Consider the following 16,755-nt stretch of genomic DNA (forward strand, 5'->3'; position numbering starts at 1 on the left):
GGTCTGTCAATGTGATGACCTCGTTAACCATTTTTGTTGTCTTGTTATAGTTTTCATGCTATAACTTTTTAAATTTAGTAAGCAAACGTTAATGAAATTTGGCAGATTATCAGTAAACATTACAATGCTTTCATTTGCAAAATATCTAATTTTTTTTTATTAAGTCGTGAGGTTTGTAAAGCAATGTTTCTCTCATGCCTTTTTCTTTCTTTTCACATCTTGCCTATCTATCAGGCAAAGTAATTTTCATTTTCAGATTAAAAATACTTTTATGCATCAGAAAACTTTGAAATTTCATATGAAATTTGTCCGATCTCACAACCACCATAAAAATTAGGAAATAAACATAAATTATGCATCTTTCATTCTAGAATGAACACAGATTATAACAGGAAAACATATGTTTAGACGACAATATTTAAATTTCATAACATTATACATTTACATATATATATTTATTATTTTTATTGTATTGACCATTCACCCGCGCCTGGCTTACAATACAGAAGTTGCAATGATGTGGCTCATGTGCACTCATATTACACTATCCAATAACATAAACCTGACCTTTGGTTTGTACAAAGTAACTTGTCTTGGCTGTGTTTTAGTAGACTAGTATTTTGTAAAATAGTCACATTTCAATTATTATACATTATATATGTATATAGATTATTGCTATTTTGAAGTAAGTTCTTAAACTTATTTTTTCCTAAAACATAGAACAGTAAATAAAGAAGTAAAGCAAAAAATTATCTCTTCTAGTTATGATCTTTGTACTCGGTTGCTGCTTAACGTAGGTTGCCAAGCCTTTAAAAATTTGCATGTGGAGGATATGAAACAAAATATTTTTTTTTAGGTTTTATATATACATTTGAATAACTAAACATCATAAATTATTACATTAATACCATAGAATTCCACTATAATTTATCAAGCTTAGGAACTAAGATGTATTTTACTCTAAAAAAAATATTAAATTTTGAGCAGACTAAAGACGCAACTTACCTCATTGAAATCTTGGTTCAAACGAAAGAAATGGCACCAAGTCCATTAAAATGGTTGAGAAAGCCACTAAGGGGACATTCTGAGTTTCTAATTGGTTATTCATGTCATATACAAAAGTAAGTGTATATAAGGGAGCATTTCCAAAAATGGAGAGAGATGGGCGAGTGCCACTGTATTTGATTTATTACATGAGCAATATCTTATCAAATTGAATAAATAAGAGGCTCTTATTTTATATTCTAGTGTTTCAATATTGGTAATTTGAGTTTCTAATTTGTACAAAACTATAGATTTAGTATTTTGACTTCACAAATATCTAATTTGAACCAGTGCAGCATTCAACATACCATGTGACAAACAAAAACTGGTTTATTTTTTTTAGTATTTGCTTTTAAATTAAGAAATTAAGTAATATATAGTACTAAAATTTGAATTATAATCTACAGTTTGATACCAAACTTATTGATATAAGTTTATGAAATAATAGTTCAATAAAATTCTGAATGAGAGTCAACAACAGAGATGACATGACCTTTCACCCGACCCATCTCAAAAGGGTTAAATGGTCAAACTGAACTCAACAACAGCAATTGTGAATCTATACAATGAATAATTCAAAAGCTGTTGTAACAAAAAACTAACATTATATGTAAATCAGTATGTTCAAAAATTCTCTTTCTACTGTTTATAAATAATGTAGAAGAAAACATCAGAAAGAATTACTGATATTTTTTGAAACACAATATATGATAGGAGGACATGGCATTCAAGTTGGACTTTTTGGTTTCTAAGTGAAAGAACATTACTGGATGCTATAAAGTTAGATTATGTTTTAGCACTACTTATAATACCAGTTCATAATTCGCATTAACCCTCAACCCATAGGAATATTTTTTTTGTACATGCCACGAGGTTTTAGTATTTTACATTCAGAATTTGAACTTTTTTTTTTTTATGGTACACCAATAAATATAGCATAAACACTTAGCTAGTAATCTAAATTTTAATAGTATATAAGATTTAAGTTCTTTATTTTATAAAACAATTATTTTTAAAAAATCCTGAATTTCCTCTACAATGAGAATTGTGACATTTTCTCTCTCAGTACCCCTTTTCTAATATATTACTACACCTCCAAGAAATACTAAATTTAATGTAAATTACTCAGTATAATGTTCTCTTCACTCATGCAAAGCATAAATTAGCCTTCAATCTTTAGTTACAGACTACATATATCCAAGGACAAATCTTTAGTGAAAATACTTCATTAAATAATCTGATTTTCTGTGTACAAAATACTTGTAATGTTTACTAAGTCAGGCACATTTTGTGAAGATACACAAACTGTACTATAAGTTATAGTATGAAAACTATAACAAGTACAAAATGGTTACAAGGATGGTTGAACTGACCGACCTCATAACAAGAGAGTTAAAAGTAAAGTTTAAATTTTTAATGTAACTCTGTAAAAAGCCATGATATGAACACTTTTATCTACCAGTATCCAGAGGGTTGATATTGTTAATAACAGCACAACATTCTTGCACTGAAACTAAGATGAATGTTGGCTAAAGAGTAGCACATGTTTTGTTAAATTGGTGTGTTCAAACACACACACACACTGTGTATTAAAGCTCAAATTCTAAAACTCCTAAAAATGTGCAATTTCAGACAAATTTTTCTTAAAATTAAATATAATTAGTAATCTTCAAAATGAAAATATACACCTAAACATTGGTTTTTTTTTTCAAACTTACGCTGTGTTGGAATCTTTAATGAGAGGCTCAAATTTTGGACCACCTGGAATAGCCATGTTAAGTGCTTTAGCAGTGAAAAAGGATTTCAAATCAAACAAATAAAAGTAGTTATGATCCACAAGATCTGTCAGTAATTGGTTGGCTAAACGATACAGTGTGGCCATCTGAGGAAGAGTCAGATTCCAATGTCGATATGTTGTTCCATTTACATGCCTGCACAAAATACAAAATCTTAATTTCCTAAAAATGAAATAATTTTTTTTACAAGTATCACAAAATTACAGCATAATTCATAATACTGAAATTGAACAATGGTCTATATATGCAGTCAAATTTTTAAACACCTATGTTATTCTATAACCAAACCCACATTTTATACAATTGACAATTTGTGTTTAAGTATATAAACTGAAAACAAAAAATTTAAAAAAATACAAAAATTACATTAACTAGATATTTTTTTTTTTTTTTTTATGTGTGACAACTGTTTAGTGTTATACATTTAGCATGGATCAAGGGTAATAAAGAGAACTACTGACTTTGTATCTAACACCATCTGTCAATAAGAAACTAAAAAAACAATTTCCACAAATTTCAGGTACAGAAGTGAGACATGGGCAAACATGAGGAAAACTGGCCAAGGTTTTGAAGGCTCCCAAAGATATCCTAAATCACTTCCACCTACCCACACCACCGACATTCCTCCTCAATTATTCATCAAAACTAGCTCCATTAGCCATTAGACTAACAGATTGTAAACAGCAAAGGTGTAACATTTCATAAAAAATGTCAATTAAGACTAAAAACAAATGCTATCATAAGAAAAATACTTATAAAAATCTTCTTTTGATTTTTTAAATTTTTCCTGCAAATAACATTAAACTGTTAAGTTGATGTTATTGTGAGGTGGTTGTATCATTAGATATTCTAGTTGTTTAAATCAGACAGTAAACAAATATTAAACTGCTGGTAAACAACTAGAATATTGAATGATACAACCACCTCACAATGCCTAATCTGAGATATCAGTTATGACTGAATTCAGTGAATTAGTGTAACAAACCAAGACAAATGTAAAACTTTTTAAGATACAGTTGTCCAATGTTTTCAAACTGTCAGTTAAAAATTTTATTATCGAGTAACTGAACATAATGAGCATGAAATTTTCTGAAGCATGTATAATTCACATTTTATAATACTATTCAACATTTTGTCAAAAAGACATAAGCATATTTTTTTTCGATTCTTTACCACTACTCTTCAAGTTCACACTGAATTCTACTTTATTTTCTCGATCTAATCCTCTCCAAGTGATTATACCCTTTTTTGCTGTTTTGCAGGGGAGTTATTTTTTCCTTACGCATATAAACTTATTTTCTAAAAAGTATATAATTTTATCTTGATTTTTAAATTTTTAAATTCTAAATTTACATTAATTTCTTGATTATATTTATTTATCTTAGAATACTTTCTAACATACAAAGTTGTGTTATTTTTTATTACCCAAATAGTATTTCCTATATTATTTTCTGTTACATGAATAGTATGTCCTGTTTGAGATAGCATGGTTAGAATTAACTGGAAGAAAAATGTGGATGCTAGTATGATGAGCAAATAATTTATCCTAATCAAATTCTTCAGTACTTATTACAGTGAATATTTTTTAACACCTAAACATTAAAATTAGCTTCACTGAAATGAAATTGCATAAAGTAGAATACTTATCCTGTCTTGAGATGCTTTTTTATTTTTATATTTTGATCATGAGGCCAGGTCTTTATTATTTTTTTTGCAGCCTGTAACAAGCTATGTTTAATGAAAAGCTTTTTTTTTTATTTGAATGACCACTGAATTTTTTTATGACAGAAGTGCACCACATGATATACAAGTTTAGTATCAATAAGATAACTGTATAATGCAATACATACTGTATCATTACAACACTACTTGCTGCATATAATCACCATTCAGAAACATTTCCAAAAAACGTAAGGATAATCATTCAACCCACTAGGCAGGGAAGCATGTGTTTTTTATTCTATCACTACTCATTAGCCAATTATCTTTGGAGCAGGACAACTAATTAATCAGGTACAGGCTCTCAGAATCATAAAGTCACCTGGTTCTCAAACATGTTTACAATCGCAGACATTGCACAGTAAATTCTATCAGCACTGTTAATACAACTAAGCAAAAATGGGGTGTCTGTGCTTCGTTCATGTAAAATAATTACAAGACCAACCTGCACTGCTGGTCATGGCTAGGCCCTGTCTGAGAAACAAACCCTAAAAAATCTGAACCTTAGATCTGCATCAATCTCAGTTGTTATCTTTTTGTGTTACAAATCAATGGATCAGCATAATTCATGTATTTACAAAGTTTTGGAAACAACTAATTTTGTGACCCAAAGCTGATCAGGATCTTAACTAGAATTAACAATTCCTTCAAAAAATAGTCTCTTTCTTATTAGAAGATGAAGAGGTTATTACAAACCATTTTACTACTTCTGATAGTTTCTACCTTTTTGACAGGAATATTGGGTTCATTTTTAAAAAGCATTTCAAAAATACATCACTTGGTATTTGGAAATACTACAAAATCCATGTATCTAAGACTAGCACATAGTCAATGTTCCTAATTTTCATGTCAAATTAAAATTTACTTAAATTCCTTACTTGGTATCTAAGAGTGGTTTGTGATCATAAAACCACTTATTAACAGAAGCATCTTCTTCAGAATCTAACTCCATTTGTATTGCCTCCAGAGGTTCTACATCCAGTACATTATCTGCATAATCCAAGGGTGGTTCTTCATCATCGAATGGGGGGAACCTCATTCTTTTGAAGTGTCTCCTGTCTCTCTTTTCACGTCTCATCATTATCCACATAGCTCTAGATGTACATCATAGACAGATGTTCCTTTATTTTCATTTTCTCTCACACACAATAAATCCATTCTTACACAGACAAGACCAAAACATTAACTCCTTTCATAAGACAATGTTCATTTCATAAATTTGATAAATTATCAAGTGCTTGAAAATAACAATTCACAGATATTCTAAAACTTAGTAAAGTTAAGAATATTATACAACTTTTTAATAACATAATAATCTTTCATTATATAAAAATTTACACATGAGAGGTGTGTGTAAAATGTGTAACAAATAATATTTGGGAACATGAATTATTCAACACTTGGTACGCACAATATGTTGTTCAAGTAACCAAATTTCCAGAACAAAAACAATATTAAGAGAGCTTACCCCCACTGAGCAATATATACAGGTTCTATCACCCATGGAATCTCATTCACAAAGGTTATTGCACCAGTTATGTGGTACAATACTCTAACATCCCTGATCTGTTCCCAAGGCATGGGCATATTCTCCATTAACTTCAAAACAGCATGAGGCATGTATTTCAATGCTCTGAAAATAACCCATCATTAAGCATTACAAAGATTCTGATTATACAGCAAAAACATAAATTAAATATAAAAAGTTAATGAAGTACAAATGATCCAGAATGAAGGTTATGCAAAGCCTTCTCTAAATAGCAATTATCTTTACTTTTTTTTTTCAGGAGTAAAACTTCATCTTCAAAATATATATATATATATATATATATATATATATATTCTGTTATGTCACTATGAAGGTAATAGATGTATTAAAGAAAATAAACTGAACATGAAACACAGCATTAACCCTATCTGCTCAGGCATCATTTACTGGTTTTAGTGACTTACATTTAAAATTTTATTAAACTACTTTTTATTTATGTAATACCAATTACTATAGCATAAAAGTATAGCTAATAATTTTAATAGTATATAAGTTATAAGTTCTTAATTTTATAAAGAAGTATTTTTAAAAAAATCCTGAATTTCCTCTAGTGTGACACACAACACACTTTCTCTAGGTTTGCCCTCTTCTCTATTTTATCCACCACCCCTCCAATAACAACAAAATTAAATGTAAATTACTCATTATAAAATCGCTATTGCTCAGACAAACCATAATTTTTATACCCTTCAATTTTCTTTGATTACAGAGCTATCCAATAGAAAATAAGACCCCTCTTGCCACACCCACCTGTCACATCCTCTCTTTCAGGATTTGTTAATAGCTCTCTCTCTTGTGTTCAATTCTATATTATCTATAACCAATGGAAAGCCAATATTTTCATCTATCAAACGAGTATTGTATTACATTGTTGTCTGAAGAGAGAATTATCAATTTCTCTGTTAGTACAAGCTACATTCCACGGGAAAGATAACTACTAGCTTGGATGAATCTGTAACTGCTCTTATCGCATAGTTAGAAAGCCAGAAAATTGTGAAAGTTAGAGAAAATTGTCTGTTTTTTTCCATGTTATTATTCTATGGTCTTTAGTGTATTATCTAATTAAATAAAAATTATTTAATGCATTACTATCATTAGTATAAAAAGTAGGGTTAAGCAAGCTAAAAAAAAAAAAAAAACCTCCAGTAAGTACTTTATTTCTTGTTTTTCATGTTTACTCTTTATTTATTATTATAAAGTTACTAAAATGTAAAAATAGGGATCTCTTTAGGTTAGTCAAGGTTAGATTAGGTAAAAATAAATAATAATATAATAAAAATGTTTCACAAGGCACACACGTGAACAGCTCGTGGGTAACATAATTCGATAGCGTAATGCGAGTTGCACATTCCCCAAGTGATTTACAACTTATAATGGTGTGAATAGTAGTTAGACAAGGTTCAAAAGGTAATAAAACAATAAAATTTAATTATAAATAGATGTCTACTGTTACAAGTTTAAAGCTACTTAGATAAACAAATGTAATTTCATGTTACAATTTGAAGTCATTCTAGAAAGAAAAAAAAGGAATAATTTAGATTTATTTCGATATTTTTTGGTGGTTACAAGGTCGGTCAAATTAACCAACCTTGTATAGAGTTAGGGTAGAGAAAATAACAGATAAAATATAACATTTGAAATGTATTTAGGAGGTTTTAGAGATTACACAAATGAAATTTCAGGTTTTTGATATGAAAAAAATATTTCTAATCTGAACATGAAAATCACTATGCACACAGACAATTCAAATCAAATTTTGTTGACATACTTGATATATTCTCTGATAAAATCTTTTTTTTTGGTTTATTAAATATACTGCACTAAAAAAAATATGATTTTTTGTATACGAAAGACATATAATGGTTACTGAAAGACAGCCAAATTTGGTGAAGATATACACACTATATTAAAAGTTAGTAGTATCAAATCTACAAAGACTTTAAACAAGTACAAAGAGATCACCTGATTGGTCAAATCAACTGAGGCTGTATGGAGAAAGATAAAACTTTTGATTCAGTATAGTTGCAAACATCCATAAACATTTCTAACAAAATTAGCTGCTCATTAAAAAAACAAGTTATAAACATGTTAAACCAGGAAAACAAAAGAGAATTGTTAACACACTGAACCAGAACAACCTACTACCAGTAGCATTAGCAACGTCTCACTGACAACATAATTGACAACAACTTTCCACTATTAGTAAGATGGTAAAAAAAATGTAACATTAGTCAATAAAATTAATTCACAAAAACTTAATTCCACATAAGTGAGTTTTTCTTTTCAATTAGCAAAACGAATGTTAACCCACAAAAATAGATAAAATGTAGAGTGCACCATAGTTCTGGAAAATAAGTTTTAGCTGTATTATACTTAAACCAAAGGTAATTCCTATTTCTGAACTTACCCTAAATAGACTCTTTTATCATGGCGATATTTCCTGCTTGTCATATCACCATGGTCTCTTATAATTTTTCTTATATGCTCAGGAGGCATATCTTCTTTCTGGGCATCCACAAAACCAAACTTGCGTTTCTCTGCATACCTTTTAGATTGCAACTGTTGCCATTTTCTTGCTAAAATGTAATAATGAAAAAAAAAAAAAAAGTTTGAAAAAATTTCTTTTCCACACTTGGTACAAAAGTACTCTATGCATAATAAAAAATCAAGATACCTTTTCACACAATTTAGGTTTAATTTCCATATAATATTTAATCTGAGGCAGTTTCTCTTAATTTAAATAACTTCAGAACACTAAGGACCTACAAAGAGAACCAAGTTAACAATAAAATTACAAATAATAGATCCTCTTGAATGGTTTAGAACAATGGTTCCCAACAACCAGTCCATGGACTGATGCTATTCCACATGGAGATTGAAATAGGTCTGCCATTCAAGACATCACACATTTATCCATATTCTTTCAACTCAGCATGAATAACATAGGCATAAGCCCATCAGCATGCTTGATCCAATCTTCCTACCAAGAGCATGTCAATAGCAATTACATGTAACAATCATTACTGAAAATTTGTGCTAAAACAAAGAAAGAAAACTAAATGTATATTGTATTGATCAAAATAATTGGAATAATTATTACCAGTGGATTATGTGCAGATGTTAATGATGATTGGGAAAAGTGTCATGTCTTTTTCTGCACATGGACTGTCATGTATTTGATTAAACCATGTAACAAGAAGTAATCATTAATTAGGTATGTACCATAAAGCATATCTTTTTAAATTGCTTTTACTCATTAATTTGCAGATATAATTGTATTTAAAGTATTCACTCAAAATACCTTTAGAAAATTGGTCAGGTGTAAAACCTTCAGAAAAATCCATCAAATTTTGGTCAGAAATGAAAGGTCAATGAAAAAATTAAAGAAATAACCGCCAAAAAAGTTTCAAAATGAGTTGGTATAAACAAGATACCAAGGGATTTTGGCACTGCTCAATTTGTAAAGATGCAGGAAAAAAAGTAACGTGTTTGTGTGTGGGCACAAAAATCCAACAAATCATGACTTGCATTTAATATGTAACTTAAAAAATAAAAAAAAGGAACTTAGAAACCAGTTTTATATTATTTTGAATGATGAGCAACTTTTTGATTCAAATTGTGAAAAATGAACATGGAGGAGTGTTTGACCCTAAACTAGCTGGTCCTCAGTTGGTAAAATGTTGGGAACCACTGATTTAAAATGTTTTACTTACAAGTTAATGAAAGGTTTGATAATAAATACAACCAAGAGCTATTATTGATACATTTATCTTTTTTCTTATTTTATCATCAGCCTGAATTTTGGTTATAAAGTCATTAGTTTTAAAATTAGATAGATCAGACTCTCAATTATTATTATTTAAAAATTACAACAGTCATAATTTAATGAAGAACATATTTCATGTTGATCAAATTTACCTTTTTCCTGGAGTTTCTCTTCAGACACAAAAAATTCTGTATGTTTCTGCTGTTGCTGCTGCATGTGAACTTGTGCTTGGGCATGTGCTTGTGCCTGAGCCTGAGCTTGTGCCTGGGCCTGCGCTTGAGCCTGGACAGCAAGCTGAGCAGCTGCAGCAGCTTGCTGTTGGGCTAACATACCCATCATATATGGCTGTCCTAACATGTATGGTGGAAGAGCCATTGTCTCAGTAGTAAAATGTATCCAATGATTATCAGTACCTATAATGACAACACAAAAGAAAATATTTAAAGGAAATCTGAAGAAATATTTTAGTTATAAGCAATTCTGAGAGGAAAAAATTTTTATTCACATTCTAAAAACTTACGACAACCATATTTTGGACCTTTCATTATGTTTTTACATATTTAGCCTAATTTCTCATTCTCTAATAATTACATCTAATTCTCAAAAACAAGTAAGCTGATACATGTATACTAAATGTCTCCAGCTTCAGGGTAATTCAAATTATATATTCTAAGTTTAGTATTTCTTTTATGACTAACATAAAACAGTTTTAACACTAGGTTTCCATAACTTGGTATTACACTCTGATATCTGTCCTTTAGCATCAACTTTAGCTTTAAAATAAAAATAAATACTTCTTTGTCGGTTAAAAGATAATATAAAAAATTTGTTTCCAAATGCATTTTTCACTGACTTTTATTACTCAAAGATAAAAAGTTTTTAAAAAGTAACAATTTCCAGTATTACCATAAAAAGAATTTAAATCTTAGATTCAAATATCATATCATTACCTCTCACTGAACTTTTGTTCTCTATTCCACTCATACATCACTATATAATGCTCAAACATATGTCATGTTAGTAACAGTAAACTCACATAATTCAGCAGGTGAATTAGTTACAAATACTGCATGCAATTACATTTTCATACCACTTTACATGAATGATAGATTTGGAAATATTTTACTAATTGCTCACAAACAGTTTAACAATAAAATGAATACTGCACATATTAAAAGGGATGCACGGGTAGTAAAATTTGGCCGAATACCGGGTCTGGGTACCCGGCCACTAAGCTTCGGCTGAGGCCAGGTGTCAACTGGGTTCTCCCCTTGCCCCCTCCCCAAAAAACAACATACACAAAAATTAGAAACAAAAATCAATGTTTGTTACATTTAACTAGGGATGCACAGGTAGTAAAATTTGGCCAAATACCAAGTCCCTATTGTTGTTGAAACCCCCACATTCCCTATTTTTCTCTGAATCCTTGACTTTCAGCAGGCAGTCAGTCTTCCTTTTTTTTAACTCAACTAATTATTGATTGTAACTTTCAGTATCTCGTTAGTTGCCACAAAAATTAAGGCTTAGATGCCATTTTCAATTACCTGGATTTGGCTGTTTTTAACTTAGACACTCGGCCCGGAGCCGAGTATTATTGGGTAGCCAAATACCTGGCCGGCTACCCGTGCATCCTTACATATTAACATAAAAACATATTCATTCTTACTTAGATAATAGAACCTGAAATAAAATAAATCTTGGAATACGCATAAAAAGAAATATAAATTATGAGATATCAATTGGCCTTTAAAAGTAATGGATTTTATGTCTCCCAACCTTTTTCAATAAACAGAAAATTAATAAAAAGATTCAATCTTTCTAAATCCTTCCTACACTTACACTCAAAATTTAATTATACTACATTATTATCAATGTATGTCGATAAATCTGGCATCAAAATGTAGCTTATAATCCAAATTTTAATACAAGTTTCATTTCTTAATATCAAAAAGAAATATTTAAACAAATTCTCAATCATCACTTTTAAGTATCACATGACACTTCTTTGCTTCAAAATGCACATTTTAGAATTTCTTTCCATCCATACATAATTTTATAAGTTTCCAAGGCCTTACTCATACATATTTCCAAGCTACACTGAAAATTAATAACACCTTGTTGGCAGCTGTGCATATAGCAACCTTGAGAATCATAGCACCTAGGCAGTTTAACAAATAACATTATAATTTTCACTTAACAAATAGCATAAACAAAAATCACTTAAATTGCACTTAACTCTTTCAGCACGTGCTCAGTCTCTAGGACCAACCTTGTAACTGTTTTGTGCTTGTTATAGTTTTCATGCTATAACTTTTGAATTAGTAAGCATATGTTAACGAAATTTAGCAGATTATCAGTAAATATTACAATTCTTTCATACACAAAATATACATTTTTTTTTTATTCAGTCTTAAGGTTTTTTAAGCAATGTTTTTCTCTTGCCCTTTTTTTCTTTGCACATGTTGCATATCCAACATGCAAAGTAATTTTCATTTTAAGATTAAAAATACTTTTGTGCATCAGAAACTTTTCAGATTTCACGTGCGAAATCTTTATAATGTCCAGATAGTTATCAAACATTTCTTAAAAAAGATATTTTATATTTTATCTGTTATTTTCACTAACGAATTTCTGTACAAGTTCAGTAGATTTGACCAATCTTAAAACCACCATAAAAAATTAGGAAATAAATATAAGTTATGCCTCTTTCATTCTAGAACGAACACAAGTTATAACACAAACATAAATGTTTAGACTAAATAGCTTAAGTCTAATAACATTATACATTTATATATATTTATTATATTGACATTTCAGATGTGCCTGGTTAACAATACACAAGTTAAAATAATGCAGCACATGTGCTCTCATGTTACTGTATCCAATAATACAAAACTAACCTTTAGTCCTTACAAAGTGACCCGTCTTGGCTGTGTTTTAGTAGACTAGTATTTTGTAAAATACAGTCACATTTTCATTATTATATATTACATACAAACAATTATCTCTTCTAGTTACAATCTTTGTACTCGGTTGCTGATTGACGTAGGTTGCTAAGCCTTTTAAAATTTTGCACGTGCGGGATATGAAAATTTTTGTTAGATTATGTGTATATATATACAAAGGAAATTTGAGATTTTATCATGAAAATTACTTTGCACACAGACTAATCAAAACAAATACTCAATATATTCATGGACAAATCTTTACTTTATTAAAAATACTTCACCAAAAATATGATTTTTTTGTATTTGAAAGACTTGTAATACTAAATGAAAGACTGACAAATTTTGTGAAGATATATTGAAAGTTAGATGCATTAAATCTATAAAGACTTTAAACGAGTTCAAAGAGGTCACATGGTTGGTCAAATTGACCAAGCCTGTGTTAAAAGAGTTAAAAGAAATTATGAATGCCTAGGAACTACAGAAGTAACAGTATACAGTAAATAAAAACATATACTAACAGTCTAAAATATAAATTTTATACTATCCTGCAGGTAGTTTAGCACATTGAATTCAATACATAACACTACAGTATTAAGAGAACTTTTACTAGTACTGGCATATCAAAGATTGGCAAACAAGTGAAACACTACAAAGAGCATAATTTCATATTACATGTATATAGACAGTTTGGTACGTTAAACTTAAAACATAATAGTGTAATATAATAAACTGACTTATAGTAATACAACTTTATTCTGAGTTAACTTTAGCACGATAATCATGGAAGCTTGGCATATTGTATGTTTTTTTGTTTTTTTAATTTCACACGAGAGTTATCTGTGCTAGCCATCCCTAATTTAGTAGTGTAAGACTAGAGGGAAGGCAGCTAGTCATCACCACCCACCGCCAACTCTTGGGCTACTCTTTTACCAATGAATAGTGGGATTGACCATCACATTATAATGCCCCCATGGCTGAAAGGGTGAGCATGTTCGGTGTGACGGGGATTGGAACCCGCGACCCTCAGATTGCGAGTCGAGCGCCTTAACCACCTGGCCTTGCATAATGTATGAAATGAAAATGGTCTAATGAGAATTCACACTTCTTCATCAAGTCCTCAATCACTCACTGTTAGATTTGGTTATGACAGTACATGTTCTAGATTTAGTATCTTATTCTGAGTCACTAACACATTACAGGCTCAGTGGCCTCAACTGAAATGTTATCTGTATGGCTGTATTCCTGAACATTGTGATCTTCAGCCACTATGATTTCAGAAATGTATTGCCTCAGTTGGGTTAAATAACTCAATTGAAGGTGCATGCAGCTGTATGCAAAGTAGAGTGGTAAAATTCTCCAATGTTAGTTGGCTCCTCCAATCACACTTAATCTGTACATTATTGAAGCCACATTTACAACCAGCTGACTATGATAGAAGGGTGAGTAACAGGTCAGTCATTGCAAGAACACTGGGGCACTGATCCCTGAATATTTTGTTGATCTTAAACCCAGATAAGTTATAACACCTCACCACTGAATCCATTGACCAAGATCTTCAGCAGAATCCACACCACTTCAATGTCTGGTGCTTCCAGTCCACTGGACTCAAACACAGATGAAAAATGCTCTACTTCTTCTTTGCCAAAATTATTAATCTTCTTTATCTGGCTATATTTTCAAATTTCCAATACAGATAGTATGTAGAATGCCCACATTTATGTCATTAAATCCACCATGCAGACTGTACTTTAGTCTAGCCATGCTTAGGTGTACTACTTCCAGGTTTATGCTGCCACCCTGTAGCTTGTGGCCATGTATCTCCTCACATACCAAAACTGATGCAAGCATAAGCCCTGGTTTATTACAGTACTTAACGAATACTTCTAATGTTCCCATAAGAGAGCGATGGTTGGAACCCACTGTGGATCACTGCACCTCCAGCAACAACTTGTCAAAAAAAAATTAAAGCATCATGCAGAATGTGTGCAAAATATATTATACCCATATTAACAGCATCTTAACATGGTTTATGGTATTTACCTTGAAACCACTGAACAAATTAGCAGTTCCAGTTCTATTGCATGGTAGCCCTACCAGAGATTTGTCAAGGCATGAAGTGTATTTGTGTGGCAACTATCTTGTACCCCCAATATGTGTTGGAACAACTTGCACAATCCGTGCAACAACTCCTTCCTTAATAAACAGAAGAACACATACTGGGTCATCTTTGTATGCCAACTGTAATCTGCATACATAGCAGTGTACAGCTTGGAGAGATGGCTGAAGTGTCTTCAGGTGAGCAGCCACACCCCCTTTTTTTACCAACCATGATAGAGGCTTCATCACTGCCAAAGTCTACCAGCTTGGATGTCATCTTGCTCATTCATTGCACCCTGAGATTCAACAACTTGCTTTATAGCCTTTGTGTTTTCCTTCTGCATCTGACCATTTCATTGGGTGTAACCCTAGGAACTTCATATTAAGCTCATCTTGCATGCAACAGCAAAGGTACAAAACTTATTCACATGCAATTTAATAAGTATTGCCACCTAAGAGAAGAGTGATGAACTTGGCTTCATGCAATGAATTTACAAGTTTTAAGCATTCTACTTCAGAAATGTAATCTACAAAAGTGTGTAGAACTTAAACAGCTTTTGCATATATCTAGCCCATTCTGTTGTTGTAGCTTACAAATCCATATATAGTCTACAAATGGGCATCCTTGCTTGGCTACAGCATGGGAACTAAGATCATAAGCTTCTAACTGTTAATTGAATTCAGTGAATGGATAATATCCTCAGCTGGGCTTGTTCCAGGAGTGGAAGCTTATGCTTGTATTACAGCTGTCACTTTTTTTACGATGTTCATTTCCTGCATGTCTCACAAATGTATCATGTTTAAAATTATTGGATCTTGCATGCAATGTGCTCTTGATGTCAGCTAGATCTGGTTTCTCTCTCTCTCTCTCTCTCCAGTCTTACCAGAACATAACACTTTATCATCATCATGCATAACCCAGTTAAAATCAGCTGTCAAAGAAACCCTCAAAGAAGATGATGAAACATGAAAGACCACACTACTTCTGAACCGGGTATACTCTTCACCCAGACAGAAAAGGTGAGACAGAGTCGGGCAAACAAAAATGAGGAACACATCTTCTATTGTGGGTAAAAGAAGGGATGTGCCCCAATGTGTAGAGTGGCTAGGGTACGATGGACCATACACGGCAAGGCAACTGCATCCAAAACTCTACTGCCAGGAACCAGCATCCACACAGAAGTAGAATCAGGATCATATCATCTTCACCTCAAGTTCAGCCAACCAGAGGGAGAATTATCACCACCAATCAGTGAACAGAGAATAGTTGCCAAGGAAGGAATAGATGGGAAAGTTTATAATGGAAGGAAGACAAGTGTGTGTTATAATAACAAAGGGCATAATGGGGACATAGAAGTCTATCCAGATCAGACCAGCAATAGAGTGGGAAATGGAAGGAAGGGAAATCAGCTAGGAGGAGGAATTACCCTCTCTAGCTGTCAAGTCTTGGGAAGGAAGGACTACTTCGGGTAAAGAAGAAGATATGAGGAATAATACAGAGTACATGAAACGTTGATGGCAAACAAATCCAACCGATGATGTCCACAGGTTAAAATTAGGAGGAAATACACTTAAAGGGATAAATGAAACATGGAACAAGATGATAAAGGTTCAATTGGGGGTAAAGCACTGCACTGACATTCCAATCTGGGAGAGCTGCACACAATAGAGAGTGACTAATCTGGAAGGCCACGTCATCTCATTTGTTGACTCGACATTAAACATTTTATTGAACTACTATTTTATGAATTTGTCACTAAGTTTGGTATCAAACTGTAGATTATAATTAAAATTGTAGTACTATACATTACTCAATTTCTTAATTTAAAAGTAAAT

The 16,755-nt window shown here is 31.5% G+C and overlaps 1 protein-coding gene across 1 annotated transcript in view; it reads right to left on the reverse strand.

The window, feature by feature from the left end:
• The window catches only part of LOC106457715 (pre-mRNA-processing-splicing factor 8), a 76,119-nt gene that overhangs the window by 56,067 nt on the left and 3,297 nt on the right, over positions 1-16,755 (reverse strand). Inside the window, exons 2-6 of the mRNA XM_013917162.2 lie at positions 10,027-10,287; positions 8,516-8,684; positions 6,028-6,192; positions 5,438-5,653; positions 2,763-2,975 (exon numbers count right to left, since the gene is read on the reverse strand). Coding sequence (XP_013772616.1) covers positions 2,763-2,975; positions 5,438-5,653; positions 6,028-6,192; positions 8,516-8,684; positions 10,027-10,249 — 986 coding nt within the window. The 5' untranslated portion in view covers positions 10,250-10,287. The remainder of the gene's footprint in view (positions 1-2,762; positions 2,976-5,437; positions 5,654-6,027; positions 6,193-8,515; positions 8,685-10,026; positions 10,288-16,755) is intronic.

Source organism: Limulus polyphemus, unplaced genomic scaffold, assembly GCF_000517525.1.
Source record: "Limulus polyphemus unplaced genomic scaffold, Limulus_polyphemus-2.1.2 Scaffold364, whole genome shotgun sequence".
Classification (NCBI taxonomy): Eukaryota; Metazoa; Arthropoda; class Merostomata; order Xiphosura; family Limulidae; genus Limulus; species Limulus polyphemus.